General features: G+C 48.2%; 5 protein-coding genes across 10 annotated transcripts in view; 2 read left to right on the top strand and 3 right to left on the bottom strand.

Moving 5' to 3' along the window:
- Positions 1-20,424, bottom strand: part of LOC142774633 (uncharacterized) — a 133,231-nt gene that overhangs the window by 77,794 nt on the left and 35,013 nt on the right. The window lies entirely within an intron of this gene.
- Positions 6,920-7,777, bottom strand: LOC119185154 (alpha-crystallin A chain). Its single transcript, XM_037434261.2, has one exon. It carries the CDS (start codon positions 7,695-7,697, stop codon positions 7,164-7,166), a length of 534 nt encoding a protein of 177 aa, XP_037290158.2. The 5' UTR covers positions 7,698-7,777; the 3' UTR covers positions 6,920-7,163.
- Positions 9,138-10,004, bottom strand: LOC119185153 (alpha-crystallin A chain). The gene has a single exon (XM_037434260.2). The coding sequence runs from the start codon at positions 9,932-9,934 to the stop codon at positions 9,392-9,394; it is 543 nt and encodes a 180-aa protein (XP_037290157.2). The 5' UTR covers positions 9,935-10,004; the 3' UTR covers positions 9,138-9,391.
- On the top strand, positions 10,624-17,242 carry LOC119185145 (alpha-crystallin A chain). Of its 3 annotated transcripts, none has more exons than XM_075875231.1 (2): positions 10,624-10,750; positions 13,603-17,242. In XM_075875231.1, exon 2 carries the CDS (start codon positions 13,727-13,729, stop codon positions 14,243-14,245), a length of 519 nt encoding a protein of 172 aa, XP_075731346.1. In that variant the 5' UTR covers positions 10,624-10,750; positions 13,603-13,726; the 3' UTR covers positions 14,246-17,242. The 3 variants fall into 3 exon arrangements, with proteins under 3 accessions (XP_075731346.1, XP_075731345.1, XP_075731347.1); XM_075875230.1 differs by lacking the exon at positions 10,624-10,750 and adding an exon at positions 12,680-12,971; XM_075875232.1 differs by lacking the exon at positions 10,624-10,750 and adding an exon at positions 12,984-13,260.
- LOC142774635 (alpha-crystallin B chain-like) lies at positions 18,206-18,998 on the top strand. Its single transcript, XM_075875229.1, has one exon. It carries the CDS (start codon positions 18,260-18,262, stop codon positions 18,800-18,802), a length of 543 nt encoding a protein of 180 aa, XP_075731344.1. The 5' UTR covers positions 18,206-18,259; the 3' UTR covers positions 18,803-18,998.

The following is a 20,424-nucleotide window of genomic DNA, read 5'->3' as shown; positions in this document are numbered from 1 at the left end:
AAGTTTTACAGGTATGCCTAATGGGACTCCTCGACAAAGGTTAGTGATCATGAAATAAAGGATGCTCGAAGCAACTTATACAAAGACTCATACAAGACACCACCAACGCTTAACCATTACGTAAGCTTTAGTGAGGAGGTGAAATAGCGCTATAAGTGAACTGTGGGCAGAGGAAATGAAAACAAACGTTTATACGTCCTTTCCTGGGTCCTTTCTTTATTATCCTTGTTGTCGCTGTTTTTTCGTGCTAGTTTTTTCAACGACCAATTACTCCGATGTAGGCTATAGATCAGATGGAAATTGTTTCCTCGCGGCTTGAAACTATTGTTGTTATTGTTCTTCTTGATGTTGTAGCCTATGAAATGTTGTGTATTGCTACCATGATGTTGGGATAGCCGGCTCCAACGTAGCCTACCTTCCCATAGTTATTTTTTTTTTCATGTATATTCAAATATTAAATATGGCTAAACTCTGGATATATTTGTACTTGCTCCGTTAAATTTTTCTTTGATGTTATTTCGGTGAAGACATGGTCTAATCTATAATTTAAATTTTGAGAGGGGAGGGCGAGCATCTGTTTGTGAGAGAGGGGGGCACACATGAATGGGTTAGTGTTTTTTTTTTCTTCAAAGCGGGCGTCAGGAGGTTTTTTTTGTTTTGTTTTTGGAGGGGGGAGGAGGGATGAATAAATTGTTCGTCTAGAATGTACCAGTTTCGACTGGTGGCTTTATAAGTACGTTTATTTATCACCACGTTTTCTTCTTCTTCCTTTTTTTTAATCATGCTTGATGTCTTTGTCATGCTTTACGCTCTTGACAGTTTCTCGTTATAGCACGCGCCGAATAACTTTTATGTAAGAGCTGATATGCCACTCTAACACCGTCTCTCTCTACAAGATGCTTTTTTTTTTTCCTTTGCTTCTCTGTAGGTGAAAAATACACGTCATGTGCGAACAGCAACAACAAGGAAGACAGTAAACCGCGCATAGCAACGTCGAGACCGTGACGAGCTTCTCGCTGATTTTCCGGACGACCGCGAAAATCCAGAATGCGTCGAGTTTCTCGTTCGCGACGTTTCCTTTACACACCTGCGCGCATGCGCACTTCAGCGCAGTCCCCCCCCCCCCCCCCCCCCCCGCATACCGCGAGCAGACGACTCGCTCGTTGCTCGCGGTGCGTCGCTCTTGCTGTTTTTTTTTTGTGTTTGTTTGTTTGTTTTGACGGCGGGGGGCGTCCTTGGCGCTATTTTTACGTCGCGCTCGTCACAGCTGCCACCGTCTGTTCCCTGTGGATACTTGTTGCAAGCAGGCAACTGGAACATCGAGTGCAAATAGCAACGTCCCTTTTGGGGGTCGGTAAACAAGCCCGCCGTCTGATAAGATAGTTGAGGTGTACAACGATGCGCCCACAAAAGGACGATGACTCCCCCCTCCCCCATCTTAACGGCAGTTTAGCGCCGGATGTTGGTATGACGGAGGGCGCTAAATATATTGACGGGATAACGACGCTGTTCCGTCGTTTTGTTTGTTTTTATTACGTATGCACGTCTCCTGGCGCGACGCTTCTGTAGGTTTTATCGCGACGTCCAGGACCGAGTCGTCGGGAAGCTAACGACCGTAGTGCAGACGGATGAGATGCAGAAAAAAAAAGTGCGTGCATTCACGTTTGCAGTCCTTGAGAGGCTAATGTTGTTGCGTAGCGATAAACGACAGGACGTGGTTTTGATTCCCTAGGCCAGTGCGGCGCTGTATATCGATGAAGGCGGAGTAGGCCCGTTGAATAAATTCGCCGGCAGTGTGTAATTAATTGTACAGCGGCAGCAGCGTCACCAAGGGTTGACACGACGGGCCCTTGCCCCCTTCCCTCCCCCCCCCCCCCCGTTTCTCTTTTTCGCGCCATGGCTTGCCGAATAGAGAACGAAAAAATTGCCATTCCAAAAAAGTTGCCACCCCCCCCTCCCGAAATCAAGGTAGTGCCCCTTCCCCACAAAAAAAATTTCTAAATTTCTACCTACGTCCTTGTACAGTGGGCAGTTCTGGCGTGTGAAAATTCCGAATTTTTTGATATAATTCGTGTTGACATAAGCGTATTCTTGTGTTTCCCGCATAAAACAAGCTCCCGTCTCAGTGACAACCCCCTACCCCGCCCATTGCAGAAAAAAAAATTTACCTTGCAGAAAAAAAAGAATATGCGGCTGCTGCCAAGTCCCTCGTATTCGCCTCTATTCACCGTTGCTACAGTGACTGTTGACAAACAAAATGGTACAATGTTACCATGCGTTGCTCTCTCGATCGCTGCCAAGCCGGTGGTGTGATCTATTTATGTAATAGCACTTGCATTGCAAACGTTCGTAGAAAGAACTCGCGACAGCGTATCAAACGCCGAGGATTGTTCCATACAACTCGACACAGACTTTTTTTTTTTCCCCCTAATGTTTCAAGGATTGTTTGACCCATCTGGAAATGCGTTTCTGGCGCTTCTCTGTCCTTATGGTTTGCGGTCAGGCATACGTTTCATATTAATTAACTAATATACACTAGGCAAGTAACTAAATTACGAAACATAGTTAAAAAATTACGGTGCTGTTGTTGAGACCACGTCATGGTATCATTCGCAGTTGAATTCAATGTTTTTCCTTCATTTATTTACTAGAACGAATCTCGAAAAAAATTGAGCATGCACGAATTTCTTTTTTTAATTTTTTTTCCGCTGGTATGCCTATCTGCGAACTTGCGCAGCCGCATGAGTTGTCTCGTTCGAGATCATCATTTGTTTCATATCTGCGACTGCATCGTTGAAGCACGCCCAAGGGGTGATGCCATATAACGCACCCATGGAGAAAGGAATAACGAGAGCGTCATACTATCTGAGGCACTGTATATAGCAGCCAATGCTGACGTCGGAAGTTCTCGCATCTAGTTTGTCCCCGAGGCAGTTCAACGATGGCTTCTCCGAGCATCTCAGCCACCTCTCCTCCGCCGTGCACAAAACGAGCGAGAGAGAGTGTGTTGTACGCGAAGAAACACGGTACAACCGGCATCCAGCCGATACGAAAACAAGCAAACGAAAGGAACGAGACGCCGCGCAGTGGCAAAAAAGCACGGGCTAAAAGGAGTGTGCGAGAAAAGCAGGGTGAGGAGAGTTCACGTAACTTCCATACGCCGACGTCGTTACGTGCACCATTTTGTTCTTTTGCTCACGATGCACGGCTTCGTCGCCGACTCGCGACAAGATCAAAACAGGGAAGGGAAAAGTAACATGGCGGGCGCCTCGCCGTGCTCGTCAAACGTGATGCAATAGCAACAAAAAGGGGCTCGAAACAAAAGCACGCACTACGGCGGTGCATATGCTCTCCGCTGGCATCCGCCGCGCATGACCGCCGCTAGGTGCGCTCCAAAGCAGTGCTTCGAATGTCGTCTGCTCTCTCCGGCGCGCCAGACGATAACGTCATAAAGCCCGTACAGAAGGCTCTGTAGTCGAAGAGCAGGTGGCGGTATACGAAGAACACATGGCCACGCAGGACGAGGTACCAACAAGAGAACGTCTGGAGAGATGAAATAGCAGGCACTTGCAAATTCAAGGCACAGCTCCTACGTCTGGGCCCATAAAAACCGTCTGCGGAGGGAATAAAATTAACAGGATTCCTCATATATTCGTTCACCTATTACGACTAAGAGGTGGAATACACGTCCTGTTTTCTTTTTTTCAGTCGATGTCTCAATCCACCCCATCTCCCTTAGCTTTTTGTACGCAGTCAAGAAAATAAAATTCGGCGCCACCAATGTCTTTCTCCTGCCATTGCCGTCCTTTGTACGGGCTGTAAAATATCCCAAATACTTAACGTCAGCATACATTGCGGTTTCGTCTCTTTTTTTTTTTTTCTCCGGATTCAGCCGCATGTGCATAAGCGTGACTGAGTTAAGATTCCGACGGTTTCACTTACAAACCAGTTATGCCGACAGATGCGACATGTGTGTTTCACTTTTAATCGATTTGCGGTTAACCGGCGCTTTGATTACTCATATTCCTCTCCGCATCTCAATTTGTATGCCAGTGAAGACACGAAGCAAATTACCTTGCTGCTACGAAGAAACGCGAGCCGCATGTAGACTAAGTTAAAGAGACTTCAAAATGAAGCGGGGAATTGGTTCAGATTGATCATTTCTTACTCTGAATAATATGAAGTCAGTAACTTCACCGTCGCAGTTCTAATAATAAGGAAGAAAATCAAGGTGCAACTATAATTTTGTTTTAATTTTTGCCTGAATGTCCGCACACATCACCAGAGAACTATAGACATCTATAGACATTGTTTAATGGAGAGGAGGATCCCCTTCTGCCTGGGCAGAAGGGGATCCTCTTTGTGCACGGGAGCACAAAAGCTGACGTCATTACTTCGACCCTGCATTTCTGGGGGGTGGTCACGCATGTTAACAAGAGCCCAGAGGCGCTTATGACGGCGCCCAGAAAAAGGCTTCGTTGACGGTACCCTGACGTCGCCGATTTCAAAGTATTTTTCGTATTCTGATGAAACTATAGCTCAGCCAAATTTCCCAAAACTTCGTTTATATCTGTGGCCCCCTCACAAGGAAATGTACCTCGTTTTCAGGGGCGTATCCAGAAACTTTTTCGGGAGGGGGGGGGGGGAGGGTCAACCATAATATGTATGTTCGTGCATGCGTTTGTACGTGCGCGTGTAAATATATGCAAGCGAAATTGAAAATTTTCGGGGGGAGGGGAGGTTGAACCCTCGAACGTACCCCCTTCCTTTCTTAATAGCCTACGCCCCCGTTCGTTTTTATCGATTAGGACGTTCGTAGGCCCTATAAAAATCCACGAAAACCTCTGACGTCACAGTGACTGGTGCGGAATTTCTCAAGGTGGCTTTGCCGCCAGCGCTTTCTTATTGCACGTTTTAGGAGTGAAGCTCCTAAAGTATCTCTAGGTACGTGATCGCCTAGTTCGATGACTCACTCAGCAGGTGTGGACGGACGGACAGACAGACGGGCGGACGGACAGACAGACAGACAGACAGACAGACAGACAGACAGACAGACGGACGGACAGGCGATTCACGGTTTACTGATAAAACCCTCCGAAGCTTCGCCCCACTCATCATCATTCACGGCGCGGATATGTTGTGGTTTCTTCTCGCTTACCAGGTGTCTCATCGGCAACAGTGGCAACTTCGATGTTTGAAGTCTATTCATAATCATTTGAAACGTACATCTTTTATCCAGTGGTTGAATGGGAAGGAGTGATGAAAAGGCAACTGGATGCCTGACAATTGCACTAATACCCGACAAAGCATCAACTTCGTATATTGGAATGAGTGAATGAAACAACTTTATTAGGTCCACAATAGGTGCGAGTTAACTAGACGTCACCTGGCTAGGTCCACTCGGGGACGGTATAAGGTTAAACCTGACTGACCTCGCAGAATTGTTTTTGAATATAAGAAGAGACCATTTCCCTCTTTTCTGTACCTTTTAGTGCTAATAATTCACTCTACGTGGAGCATACCGATCGATTCTGGTACCACCTAAAAATAGAGTGAATATCAATGTTTCCATCGCTAATTATATACGCAGAGCTAGCATACGTGTTTTGACGAGCCAATCCAATGTAGCGAGCACCGTACACAGAGAACGGCACATAGAAACAACGCTTTACAGTCAAATGAAGGCTGGGCGACGGGGGGTAAATATAGCCAGTCCAGACAATGGCGAGACGCGCAAGTACGCTACCTCCTCGCCACATTTCCCTCTCTCTCGCTGTGGTCGTAAAGGGAGATTCCGTTTCACGAGCGTCAAGGTCAGCCCCAGTTCTGCAGCACACGAAAAACAGTGTAATCAAACCGACTCGGAATCAGCGCCCGAGTTGAGCACTGGATTACACTCGGTCAACATCACTTCCACGATTAAAATGCGTTCTCTACACTTGGATGCGATGCATCCTGCAATACTTCGACGCAATAGAAGCCTCAACACAAGCACGTAGTCTAGAGAATCGTCGCATTTATCTACCCAAAACGACCGCACTTGCGGGCGAGAAATAAAAAGTTGGAAACTAGAAAATCATACTTCATTCGACATTTTAATTAGCTGCGGTTGCCAATTACTGCTCCCAGAACTTAATAGCTGAAAAGAAACTACTGTAATACGCACAATTCGTTACCAGTGTCGCAGCAAAAAGTTTTTTGCAACAATTCAAAAAGCCACCATTCATGAATGGCACCGTTTTTGCTTGCATATGTACAAGCGAAATCGATAAAGCACTTCGGAGAAATTGGTTTGGTGGGGGGAGGAACCGCTACCTATTATTACGCTAGTTACGTTCAATATTTAGCGTCTTTCATAGCGACGCCTATGCAATGCGCCGAGAAAACGCCGGTGCAACACATGGCGCGTTTGGCAGCGTCTGCAAAGCCACCACGTATGCAGAAGCATTAGGTCAATGGACAGCCTTAGTGGAACGCCCGAAACAGCTTTGGAAATGGCTGGTAGGCTGCGTCCGACAAACTAAATATATGACAGTACGTGAAAAACAAATTGTTATAACCAGCACTGACTGGGCAGCCGGTTAGCGTTGCCAATTACTCCTGGGGTTACACGCACCAAGATTACTAAACAATTAATGTACTTTGATTACCTGTGTTTGACTTGCGACGCACAGATGTATACACGGGCGTTTCCGTATTGACACCTACCCGCCCCACCCTGCTCGAGAAGTGTCCGCCGCGACCACGAAAAAAAAAAAATTCACCGCAACACCTTCCTCTAAGCAACCACTGTTGGTAATACAACTATATTAAGTATGAAATGAGACGTTTGCCGGCAGCGGGTGCAAAAGGATGAACCTAACTCGCAGCCCAAGCTGCCCGACACAGTAGGGTGACGAACGGAAAGAACGAAGCCGAGTTGCTGGAAAAAGTAGCACGCTTCACGTGTTTATTAAACGCACGAAGCATACATACCAGAAAGCAAAACAACAAAAAATGTACAACAGCCCTCTGAACAAGTAGGGAAACAACAGTTGAAGGCACACAAGTTCAGCGGAGAACCACTTCGTGACGAAAAAAAAAAAAAAAAGGGCAGTAGTTGACGGCGTCGAAAGTTGGTGCACTACGATAAGTGACTAGGGCAGGCTTCAGGCCTTGCAAGCTCACTTCTTAGCGACATCGCCACTGCCGCCTTCGTGCTTCACTTCAATGGGGATGGTCTTCGGCTGCTCCTTGGGGGCGTTCTTGCGCGGAGCCTCGAGCGCCAGTAGTCCGTTGGGCTGGAGATGGCACTTGACGGACTCCGGGTCGACATCCTCCGGCAAGACGTAGCGCCGGGTGAACTCGCGCTTCACGTAGCAGCCGCGGTCGTCAGACTTCTCCTCGTGCTTGCCGTGGATGACGACGCAGTTGTCCTGCGTCTTGACGCTGATCTCTTCGGGGGCGAAGTGACGAGTGTCGACGTTAATGGCGAACTTGTCGGGCGTGCAGGCAACCGAAGTGCCTTGCTGGCGGGCGGGGCAGACGCGACCTTCGGACGGCTGTCGCGGCTGGATGTAGAAGCGCTGGTGGTAGAACGGCGGGTCGAAAAGCTCGCCGTCCAGGAAGGAGCCACCGAAATCGTCGTCCAAGAAGCGCCTCACCAAGTCCGAGGGGCCCCAGGAACCGCGGTTGTTGAGCAGGGGGAACAGTGCCATTTTTTGCGCGTTCGTAACCACACCGTCCGACGAGCGACGAAAATCTGAACCGGCAACGCCTGCAGACTCCCCTTTTTATGAGAGCGTCGTCTGCTTCGAGAGGAGCGCGAGAAGTTTCGAGAATCCGCGAGAGGTGAAGGAAGAAAGAGCAATTTAAAAAAAAACGCGATTGGTCAGATCACAACACGTGAGGGGAGGAAAGGGGCGACGCGCGCGCCGTCTCGAGGAAGCCGGTAGTAAACGTGAAACGCGGCGGCATCACGTGCGGCGGCGTTCTGCAATTCCACCCCCCCCCCCTTCTCAAAAAAAAAAAAAAAAGAAAGAAAGAAAGCGAAGCATAGCCGGCCGGCTCTCGAATGTTCTCGCTCCTTCCCGACGCCTGTTGTGCGTTTGTCGCTAGCGAAACAGCAGTAAAACGATCATTTCGAGCTTCGACAAACGTTGATTGCTACTACTGACAACTCGCTCGTTAGCAAAGGCACTTCGCACTCTCTGTATCACACATGCTCATATGAAATACGCTAGTACGTACTAGTACGTACATGCAATACACTAGCACACATTCAACGTTCAAGCACGCACACAAATGTTACGAAGTAATTGACACCCCCCCCCTCCCCCCATCCACCACCGCAGAATATAAAAATTCTGGCTACACCCCTCATGACTTACCTCATTTCAGTAGGTGCCTTTGTTGTACTACGATTAGGGTTGCCTTTCTGCATTAAAAAAAAAAAGAAAACCGCACCGACTTGAAGCAACACAAGTTCGTTCTAGCACTGCATATACTTCATAAGACCACTCGGTTATTCGCCAAGGGAGCCATACTAGCAGATGAACAAGAACTGACGCGGCGGTAATAATATCGGTTGCGTAGTAGGCCTGACGCAACCCTTTGTCAGAGAAATTAGCACATTTCGCCATCGAAATATTCGTGTTGGGGGGTAGCGGGAGTTCGTTTCTTCCTTTCAGTCGGGAATAGGCAGCCGGATGCAGCATTCACGCAAGCGAACCGCGTCCATGGCAATACGAGAACAGGCACAATCAGACCGATCCAATTTGGCACTGTAAGCTCAGTGTAAGGGGGGGGGGGGGGGATTATGCCAGCGAGTTCGATGCTTCGTTGTAATCTGGAATCTGGGTGTAGCAGTTATGCGAACTGTCAGCAGTTTCAACAAACGAGAGCATGCACAAATTTATACCCGGTTGTTTACCGTCGAGTCAACGCGACTATCGCTGGCTCATTTGCGAAGCTAAGGCGACGCTATAATGGAGAGCTGCTCAAGACGCCGTAGGTAACTACAAGTGCAAACAAGCCGGTTCGGGCAGGGTAATGCCCGCAGTTAACGGCGTGAGCCGGCGCCCTTTACTATGGGGTTGAATAATCGGCTGTGCCGAACCACGGCAGCAGTCCGGACTGCCGACGAAAACAACGAAGCGTTTCTTGAAATGAACACTTGGCAGTTTTATTGACCAGCACACAAAGAAACAAAATGAACACAAGCACTCTGGACGAGTGGGAAAATAAATATAACACGGAAGTTCACGGACAGTTTGTACACAAAGAGGTAGGTGACTAGGGGTGGGCTGGACTGCGGAAGCTCACTTTTAGAAGCCCTGCTGCTCCACTTGGATCAAGATGGACTTGGTCATGATCTCAAGTACGCAGCGCCAAACCCCCGACGCCAGCCTCTTCACTTTTTCTTCGCATCTCCGCTGGCACCTTCGTGCTTGATGGCGATCGGAATGGGCTTCGGCTGCTCCTTGGGGGCGTTCTTGCGCGGAGCTTCGAGGGCCAGGACACCGTTAGGCTTGAGGTGACACTTCACCGACTGCGGGTCAACGTCCTCCGGCAAGACGTAGCGGCGGGTGAACTCGCGCTTAACGTAGCAGCCGCGGTCGTCGGACTTTTCCTCGTGCTTGCCGTGAATGATGACGCAGTTGTCTTGAGTTTTGACGTTGATTTCTTCCGGCGTGAAGTGGCGGGTGTCCACGCTGATCGCGAACTTGTCCGGCGTGCAGGCGACCGAAGTGCCTTGCTGGCGAGCGGGGCAGACGCTACTGTCAGACGCCTGTTGCTGGTGGCGCGGCTGGATGTAGAAGCGCTGGTGGTAGAACGGCGGGTCGAAAAGCTCGCCGTCAAGGAACGAACCACCGAAGTCGTCGTCCAAGAAGCGCCTCACCAGGTCCGAAGGTCCCCAGGATCCGCGGTTGCCGAGCAGCGGGAACAGAGCCATTGTTCTTCTTGACAACGCTTCGCAACGTTTCCTCTTCAACGAACGATGCAAGTCTGAATTGGCGCGAAAAAGACGCCCGTTTATATAACAAGCATCGCGTGCTTCGAGAGAGTTCGAGACTCCTCGGGAAGAGAGAGCCGGCGAGGGGGAGAACCCGAGTTGAGAGAATGCGATTGGTCAGGTTACGTCGGCGTCACTAAATCGGGCTAGTTTCGGAACTTCGCTTCGAAACAACAACGTGCTCTTGTGCAGTTTTTCTTAGATTTGCAAACGAGTGCGCCATCTGGGATGTGCGGCAAAAAGCGCGTCTTGTCGCAGCAGCTTTCGTGTTTATGGTGCAAGTCAACAAAAAAAGAATTAGGCAAGGTACTTTCAAGCAAAGCCTAAAGGCACTGTGACTCAAGTGTTAGTGTCTGCGAATTGTAAACCGTACAAATGGTAAAAGTAAACTCGGTGCTCACTTCAACAAGCCAAATGCACTCAACATAGACACGCAAAATCGCCGTTAAATGCTTTGTTTATTGTACGAAAGATGGCGCTACAACCAGCGAACACTTTGTGTAGGAACGTTGTGGCGTTTGTATTTTGATACACGAAGCCAACGGATGGTTTCTCAACTTATCTGATTGAATGACTCTGGATCACATCACGTGGTCTGCGGGCCCGCGCGCTCCGCGATCGCCGGCGCTATGAAAGCGGGGAACAGCGAGTCGAGCGCGTGGACGTGGGGGAGAGCGCGGGAGCTTCTCGAATGTTCGCATGTTTTCCCGTCGCGTCTGTTTCGCGTTCGCTCGCCGACATATGCAGGTGATCTTGGTATGTGCTTTCCACGCATTTCAACAGCGTTTCACGTTAAAGGGATGAGAATTTCGATGACCATTTCTTGAGAGGCCTATTCCTTGTTCATTTGTAATTTCGTAACGGTCGCCTCGATATGGCGACCGTCTTTTACGTGAGCCATAGCAGCGCTGGAACATGGCCTTTCTTTTCAATCAACGTTCCGGCGGTGCTGCGAAAAGGACTCGCGTATAAGATTCGCTGCTGCCACAGGCACAGTTTGGTGTATACGGCTGCGTTGGTTCGTACTGGATTAGACGCTGCCTACCTGCGTGCATACTTTTCGCTGTGCCGTGCATGTTTCGAAGTACAACGCTGAAATAAGGCTTCATACCAGCACATGCGATGCGCTTGATATGCCAGATATCGAAGGCGCAATCATAGTCACGAAGGCAGTTTCTGCGACGGGCATTTTGCACTTCGGAGCCTATCCACCGGTGAAGCAGCTTTGTATTGCTTTAAGCGTACGTTTTCATTCCTCGGTTAGAATACTGATGGACGACGACAAAGGGGAAAAGTCACGTTCTTGATTGAATAAACGTTTCGCTCAACTGCTACTACTGTGATTGCCAATTCACAACATAAAATGGCATATTAGGGAGGAGGAGGGGTGCTGCGACAAACATTGCCCCTACCCCCAAAAGTTGGAGGCCCATGTAGTGTAGGCGGCGTCGGTGCACATTAAATAGCGTCAGATGCTTCCAAGTTTTCAGAGCCTCGTCGTTCTGGCAAACAAAACCCAACTTACGAGTTAACCTGAGTTACTTGCAAGGACAGTTATCGCAACATGGACAGACTGGTGTGGGTTCGGACATGACGTTTTCTGAGGCTGCACTTATATAGCACGATAAGGTGAATATTTGACAATTTCTCAGTGAAATTGAGGCGGCTTTCGATTCACGCGCGAATGTGGAGTGAATTAAGCATAAAATAAAAATAATTCTTTAGTACAGACACACTAACGCCACGACCCTTTAGTCGAAGCTCCATGAGCTCTGCGGAGCCCCTCTCTTTACGACCAAACCTGGGCGACCCAGCAAGCCCTTGACGTGGGAGGCTTAGGCCCGACCACCTAAACCTGTTGGTGTCTTATAATAAAGCTTATTTCTCCTCCTCCTAGTGTTGCGTCTCAAACCAGTCTACAGCTTTCGAAATTTCGACAACCTGGCGTTATTTAGGGCGTACCCAAAGGGAAAACGACCTGCGAAAATACGTATAGAATTATCTCGTAACTCCCTGCCGGTGCTTGCCGTCCTGGCGGCACATTTCATGACGCCATGTTCCCGTGACGTCAGAATGCCGTAGGCTCTTGATTGGCCGATACACGAGAGACATATCTGCCGACCCTGCTGTGCCATGCATGTCCTCTCTGCGCAAGCGCAGACAAAAGCGTGTCGTCGAAAAGCGGGAAGTCGTGACTGGCACGACGCGCGTATACTGCTGACATCCCACCTGTTTTACGAAGAAATAATTGACGAGGAGGAGATGGATCTTGTACACGAAGTGTGGCGAAAGAGAGAGAGAGAGAGAAACTACTGTCCTTTGAAATCGGTGTGGTTTAGGAGCCCCTGAAATCTGAGAACACGGCTCTTTATAGCGTATTGCCTCCATCGAATGCAGCCGGGGATTCCATTCCGTGATCTGCGGGTAAGCATATTCGAGCACTATAACAACAACACCACCACTGAGGGTGGTGTAAACCATTCACTTTGGTTGATAGAGAGGCATATCTTTTGCTCGTTAATAGCGAAATATTGCCATCGAGCATTCGATGAATTGTGAAACTGTTAATCGATCATGCGCAAACAGTTAAGTGAAAAGAACCGACACGGCTGCAGTTGTGCGTCAATGCAAGCGAGGAAGTGACATAATATAAAGGCCAAGTGAAGCGTGCAGCTGCTCCTTTACCATCGACACTAAACGCTCGAAGTGGTGCCCTGTCTGTTTTGAGTACTCGTGGTATAGTCTACCGTTATGGTCAATGCTCCCGAACGACCTTGTCGCACTGCGACTGTTTATGACACGTGACCCAATTCTGGCCAATCGGCGCTCCCGAGACGCTTCTTCCCTTCGGTTCCGCCGTTTCGATCGCGTCTGCCGCCTCGGGTCCTCGGAGCAGACGACGTTCAGCCACAGCTCGGAGCAGACGTCTTTGGGTTCTTGAATCGCCGTCGGTATTCTCGGAGGCTATAGCCGAAAGGTAACATGTTATATAACCGTTGTGATTCCTTCTGCTCGAATCAGAAAAACTAGGCGTTAGCGACAGCACTGTCGATCGATAGCATTAATACCATTGAATACTGTCAGCGCGTGGTTTTCATTTTGTGAATGGCAAATTTTGAAAATGTCAGTGAAGGGCAGGCGATGCCATCTGTATTGTTCACTGCCTATAAGTCAAGTAGTCAGATTGTGTATTCCTTCGTGATTTACGCTGCTGGAACTGGTTCGACTGCCGGTGTGGCTACCTCATTTAAATGAAGGCAAAAAAGGTAATGTTACATTTCATGTTTGATTATCTCCGGTGGTTAAAATTAACAGGAAGTACCTAACTATACAGCACTCTTATGATGTAAACATATGGTGGCTTTGGCATGTAACGGACGATTGAATTAGTTCTTATATTTATATTCCTGCTTGACCATGTTCTGTCGTAAGATTTCACCTGCAATTCTACATCCGCATTGAAAAGTATTGCATCAAGCCCAAACTTCCATTTGAAGCCTAGAACTACGCAGGTTAACGGCGCCGCTGATTTACAACCTTAGCCGATGCGGATTTCTTCTGTGCTACAACACACTTATGTCTTTTTTTTTTTGTACTTGTACGCTCAGTTTCTAGGTGCAGAAGCTTGCAAGCTGCGATCGAGAGCAGCCACCTGGAGAAAAAACCAGCTGCGGCTAGCAGACGACGTTTTTCCTTTCCGAAGTAGACGACGCGCGACTGGACGAAAACAAGATGGCGCTGTTCCCGCTGCTGCAACGCAACCTGTTGGGCAGCTCGGACATGGCGCGACACCTCTTCGATGACGAATTCGGAGGCTCGTTCCTGGACGGCGAGCTTTTCGACCCGCCGTTCTACCACCAGAGGTTCTACATCCAACCCCGGCACCATGAGTCGGCTCTTAACAGCGTCCGTCCGTCACAGCAGGGCGCCTCGGTCGCCTGCACTCCGGACAAGTTCGCCATTCGCGTGGACACCCGGCACTTCGCTCCCGAAGAGATTAGCGTCAAGACGCAGGACAACTGCGTCATCATCCACGGCAAGCACGAGGAGAAGTCAGACGACCGCGGCTGCTACGTGAAGCGCGAGTTCACCCGCCGCTACGTCCTGCCCGAAGACGTCGACCCCCAGACCGTCAAGTGTCACCTGACCCCGGGAGGCCTCCTGGCGCTCGAGGCTCCGCGCAAGAACGTCAAGAAGGAGGAGCCCAAGACGATCGCCATTGACGTTAAACACGAGGGCAAGAAGGCCTAAGAGAAACAGATGAAGTTATACAATAGCTCTATGATGTGTGTTGGTCTCTATAGTGTTACTGGCCTCTGTGAAAGACACAGGTTCAAGAACTCGCTCCGTGACAGATGATCTAGCCATCCGTATCTCATTCGCTAACCGGAAGAGTCCCATAGAACTGGTTAGGCTTACAGAATCTATCCCATGCTGTTAACGCGGTTTATTTATTTACTAGTGTGCTGGTGGTGCAGACATATACTGAACTGGTGGAGTTTTCCCGTATCTCTCGTCCAAAATAGCGATTAACTTAGTTCTAGATGAAGTTAAGAAGGCTTACGTAAGAGAGGTCACTCTGTGAGATGAAGGACGGCAAAGTCAGCTCAGCCATTCGGAAGAAGGAAAGCAGGCTTAACTGGTTAGGCTCATCCTATTCGCAGTGTTAATTGCTTACAAACATGGGCGGTGGGTGTGCGGTGCAATGTGGTCTGGTTGCTCGATGTGTATACCTCTAGTTCATGCATTTAATGTTGAGCACACACCGTGACACTCTGCGGCTAATGGCCGCAGAGTGTCACGGTGTACAGGCGGTTATACGAAAGAGTGTCACGGTTATACAGGCGGGAACACGAAATGCGAGAAATAAGTGTGTTGGGGTATAGCATAAATATGATCCATAGTTCCAAGGGCGCTGGACGTATTCTTGTTATATCATGCGATGTTTCCGCCCAGCGCGCGCGGTTTCAGGCGCGAGCCCTCTGTTGTGAAACACTATCGATTTAGCGAGCCGGCGCGCCGCTCTGACCTTCGGGAAATGGCGGGAAAGCGGCTCCCAGGTCAAGGACATACGAAGTTGTGTTCTCCGGCTACCGTGTGCATGCATTTACAATATGCGCACCGCCAAGGATGCTTACTACTGAGAAACGCTTGCGCACCCGTTGTTTAACTTTCGGTCGTGGCTTCCCTGTCCCACTTCTTTTCCTTTAGAAGATGCAATCCTTCCAGCTTGCGCATCAAGTCGAGTTTTAAACTAGTCTGCAAAGAAGTGTTCCTTCTAGGTCGCTGCTCTCCCTTTCTGTGATGGGATATTGACATAGCCCGCTATACCACTTCTGACCGAACTCGCGTATATTGTATTTGTACTCTGCTCACAAAACTCGTTAATGTTAACCAACCCGCTTAATGACAGCCCCATACTGTCTTTATTCAGTCCAGCGATTGAATCGTCCACCTCCCCTCTGTCTCTATCGCCGCATGTTGCGTGCCCTTCCGGAAATCCCTGCCGTCGAATCGATCGCATACGTATTTACACTGATCGATACATCCTACAAGCCAAACTGCCTAAGGTTATCTGTGATATTGGGAGCGTAAAATAAGGACTTAATGGGGGAGGACATGAGAAGGAGTTGAGAACGTCGTAGAGCCTACGGTGTCAGCGGTTACACATACACGAGTACAAACCGGAGTAGGCTGGTTGATGTCTTCAGGGACGACAGGATCGATTAGCGTGGTCGTGTGTCATTACGAAGATACACGGAGGGGAAAAAGAAACAAAAGAAATAAGGCACCCTCTGGAGTAGGTACAGGTGAGGGACACCTGGTTAGTTGAAGCATTGCTACAAAGCCTCCTTTAGAGGATATATTTTTCGTACATAAGTAAATGTGGTTCTTGAATGAGAAGCCTCAAGCACTTGTGGTAAGAATGTCTCTGTCGAGGCTCAAGATACTAAAGGCACCAGAGAATGTTCGCAGAGTTTGCGGTGATGTTTTGAATGCGTGGATTTATATAATTGCGTATGGCGCAGTGCACGATTGAACTCTGTGATATTCTGTATTGTCCGATCAACATTCGAATTCAGTGCGATTTGTCGATAATGCTGAAGCAGTTGTTGGCGGAATATAATTTGTAGATTTAGGGGAAGCCAATGCATCGATCATATACGGTAGCTTGATGTGCATTTTAAGCGATGTCGGTTAATTCAAGAGTTTAGCCTGGACGATAACCGCACGCGCCTTCAATCGACCTTTTGAGGTGTTGGTCGGCTACCTATATCGTCCGAGGGAAGTGTGAGATGCGTGTTAAAATAAATGCCTTAAAACTGGAGAGTGCCAGGATGACACCTGAATAGTTTCTTGGTATTTAACGTTAGTCTCCTGGTCTGCACCGAAAAATAAAAAAAAAAGCTCTTTCCGAGAACTATTCAGTAAATGTTGATTGAATAAGGTTGCGTCAGGTGACGATAAACCGACAGATCTGTCACAGTGCCAGATAAATGCTTGACGAGATGTGGTATGTCAATTGTTGTTTGATCGCTTATCCCCGAGACTGTCTTGATAATTCGGTTTTAGACAAACCAACATATATCGTTACGTTGCATCATTCGGTGGCCATGGAGCTGCCCTCGCCGCCACTTCGCGGCAATCATATCGCAAAAGGAGGCGTTCAAGTCACGTATAGTGTTGATAACGTTGTCGTGTGGTGGTCAAGTGTTTCGTCATGCGGTCATCGTGACAAAACGTCACGTGGTGGCGGCGAGCGTCTTGCGTAACGATGACGTCATTGTGACCGATTTTCACGTGACGATCTCATACAGTGACCACAAACAAAATGTGTGACGTGATTTCTCACGACTTTGTGAGTCGTCCTGATGTCGTCGTGACTGTTTCTGCGCCTGACTCATTCGTGCCGTGTTACAAACTAAAGTTATGTCACGGAGCGAGTTCCCTTAACCTATTTAAATACTGTACCTCTCCCAGCCAACCAATCGCCAAAGCCACTATTTACTCGCAATGTACTGCCAAATAAATATAAAAAAACAGAGTAGCCTCTTGTTCGTGCACAGACAACCACTTTATGTAACCCATGTTTTTTTTTTTTTTTATTGCCGAGAAAGAATTTTAGTGTTTCTTCTCGACCATAAAGCACTAAGTGCACGGCGTGTGTTTTCGTTGAAATTGTGGTCAGGCGCAGATCTGGCATGTTGTTGTTGTTACGGGTCGAATAAACGTCATTGCTGCCCACAATTAACGCCTCGTTTCTGCTTGCCATGATGCCATTCCTTGATGAAGTAAAGACGAAACATATTTGTTCCAATCTTGACCAAACGAACATCTTCGACTCGTAATTGGTGAGTAGATTTGGCAGCAATCGAAATTCATTTCACCAGAATCGGCCCATGAGGAGGCGCTCAGCCCGTTTGAGTGCGCGATGATTGGGTAGAAATCTACGTGTGTCACATTGGCACGAGTCGTAAGCCGCACTGCCACCGAACCAGATACAATCAAAGCACGCTTGAACAGACAGTCAAGCTCTGTGTATTTTTACAGAGTACAACTCCAGACGCATTCCTGATAACAAACGAAAGGCGCGTCGGAGAGAAAAACGAAACAGTAGATGAAGCAAAAGATGTAACTAGCTCCGATAGAACTCAAGGTTCCTTCGATATTACAAGCTATCGTACAAAACTAAAATCACCAGCAAGTCGAACTACGGTAGTCGATAGCGCATTCACGTTCAAATCAAGAATATACGACGCTCGAGCAATAGTACAGCGTTCATTCGTATACAGCCACGTCACTGGCTTCGTAGCAGACGACGCCTCCGAATTTGCGAGAACGTACGAGCAAAATCAGCGGGCGCGAAGCGGGAAAAACAGAGTCACGTGAGTTAAAGTGACCAATCCGATCGTACTCGCCGCTTCGCTTTATTCTGAACACGACAGATGGCGTAGCGGCGCTTAAACGCCGCTGCGTAAAACAAGACTAACAAAAACAAGAAAATAACCGCCGCTCGCGGACAGAAAGAACATACGAGAAAAACCGCGAACCCTCTCCGTGCCTCAGCGTCCAAACAAATACCACGTGACACCCCCCGACCAATCACAACGCGTTATTGGTTGTTCGGTGACTCACCCGTTTGGATCTTTCTGGAAGCAGACGACGCGCTATATAACCGGCGTGCGCCGGCCCGGCCAATCAGATTTGCGCTGAATCCCTGCGTTGTCAGTTCAGTGTGCGCTACACAACAAACTCGCAAGCATCATGGCTCTGTTTCCCCTGCTCAGCCGTGACTCCCGGTGCCCCTCGGACCTGGCGAGGCGTTTCTTCGATGAAGACGACTTCGGCGGCTCCTTCTTGGACGGTGAGCTGTTTGACCCGCCGTTCTACCACCAGCGCTACTACATCCAGCCTCGGCATCACCGCCAGTCTTCCGGCGGCGTTTGCCCCGCGCGCCAGCAGGGCACCTCGGTCGCCTGCACTCCGGACAAGTTCGCCATCCGAGTCGACACCCGGCACTTCACTCCCGAAGAAATCAGCGTCAAGACGCAGGACAACAGCGTCATCATTCACGGTAAGCACGAGGAGAAGTCCGACGACCGCGGCTGCTACGTGAAGCGCGAGTTCACCCGCCGCTACGTGCTGCCCGAAGATGTGGATCCCGAAACCGTCAAGTGCCACTTGCAGCCCAACGGAATGTTGGCCCTCGAAGCACCGCGCAAGAATGCCCCCAAAGAGCAGCCCAAGGCAGTGCCCATCGAAATCAAGCATGAAGGCGCCAGCGGTGATGCTCTGAAGCAAAAGTGAACAGGTTGCTGCTGTTCGCATTTCGTACCTGGGACTCTTTGTTTTCTAAGGTTGTGTGCGGACATTCCTGTGTTTGTATTTTGTTAGTGAAGGCCGGCCTTCGTTATGTGTGTTTCCATTGTGAGAGAGTTCACTAGTGTCTTTGTGTGTGTGAGCTACTTAAGTTATCAATAAAAAAAGGGCATTATTTTTCACACCTCTGGTTTGTTTTTGACCCAGTATTACAGCTGCGGCGTGGCTCGTGATGTGAGGTATTGCGATCGCGTCATGTTGCTGTTTCCACTGTGCGAATAGCCACAGCCGCAGTTATTCCAACGGGATAGTTGTGCCACCATTTCGAAATACCGGCACAAGCGCATCACTTACCGAGCCGATTCATGATCGCGTTACCTGCGATCATGAATTCGCGGCACGTTTCATCGTCGCAATGTTCGCTGTTGTTGACCGAGTTACCTTTGCTACAGTAACAGGAAACATATGCAACAGAGATCGGGCAGTCGTGTTGCCCACTGTCATCTGTGAAAATTACCAACTCGAACACCATTCGTATCTTGAACTCTTCTTATTAGTTGATTTGTGGGCCAAGAGGTGGCTCCGCAATCGGTAAATTATATACATAGGCTGGAACCTATATTGTGCTCACACGGTTACAAATGTGTAACCGTGTGAGCACAATTTCGGGTTAAGAATCCGAGCTACGTCCCGCAGCTTTGCTCCAATGTACTATTTGAGGCCCCCCAACATAAAAAAAAAAAAAAACGTAGGATAAAATTTTCAAATTCCTCGCCCGGTCACGTAGCTGTGCGTTGTACTGTCGGAACAGCTGTGGCAGTTCGTTTCCTGCGATCACAGCGGATACCGCATAGACATAAGCACTACGGAATGCTTTTCTCTTCCTTTTTTTTTAGACCTGTCGGTCTCCGTTTGGATGGAAACAGGATGTGTTTAAAGTGCTATTGTCTTTGGTTACATCTGCAGAGTGCGCAGGACATACGAAACAGACACCGGTTGGACTAGAGTTTCTCGCATGTGAATGGTTGGTCGGAACGTCACTTAAGTTATTTTTATTGGTATAATTCGGAGGTTATGAGTTCGTGTTCGCATTACTAAAAACAGTGCTGCACGCTAAGTTCTTATCTGATTTTCACAATACAACCTCTTGTAAGTATAAATAAATTTGCAGCATACATGTCAGGGCTTTCTTGAATACCGCAACGGTGCGCTTAATGTTCGAACAAAACTGCCGAAGTAAAGTGAACGTCTGCGTTTTACAATTACAATACTTGATTACAATGAATACGATATATATATATATATATATATATATATATATATATATATATATATATATATATATATATATATATATATATATATATATATATTTCAAGAACTATTTAGGATAATGTATCCAGATCATGGCGAAAACATTGAAAATGCATTTGGTGTTTTTTTTCCACTAGTCAAACGGGGCCAAACAGTGTCATGCCGATGATTGTGAGATGATGATATATGTCTAATGAACTAAGATGGTGAACTGCAACATATAGCTGTAAAGTATAAACTTCAAGACGTAAAATGTTGCTGTTAAAGTAGCAACGATTTCAAGGGCGAAGAACTTT

Source organism: Rhipicephalus microplus, chromosome 10 (assembly GCF_043290135.1).
Source record: "Rhipicephalus microplus isolate Deutch F79 chromosome 10, USDA_Rmic, whole genome shotgun sequence".
NCBI classification, from domain to species: domain Eukaryota; kingdom Metazoa; phylum Arthropoda; class Arachnida; order Ixodida; family Ixodidae; genus Rhipicephalus; species Rhipicephalus microplus.
This window is presented reverse-complemented; position numbering and strand designations above follow the sequence as displayed.

Bases quoted from the DNA above. Each gene is read 5' to 3' on its own strand.
- LOC119185145 (XM_075875231.1), top strand. From the start codon at position 13,727: ATGGCGCTGTTCCCGCTGCTGCAACGCAACCTGTTGGGCAGCTCGGAC.
- LOC119185153 (XM_037434260.2), bottom strand. From the start codon at position 9,934: ATGGCTCTGTTCCCGCTGCTCGGCAACCGCGGATCCTGGGGACCTTCG.
- LOC119185154 (XM_037434261.2), bottom strand. From the start codon at position 7,697: ATGGCACTGTTCCCCCTGCTCAACAACCGCGGTTCCTGGGGCCCCTCG.
- LOC142774635 (XM_075875229.1), top strand. From the start codon at position 18,260: ATGGCTCTGTTTCCCCTGCTCAGCCGTGACTCCCGGTGCCCCTCGGAC.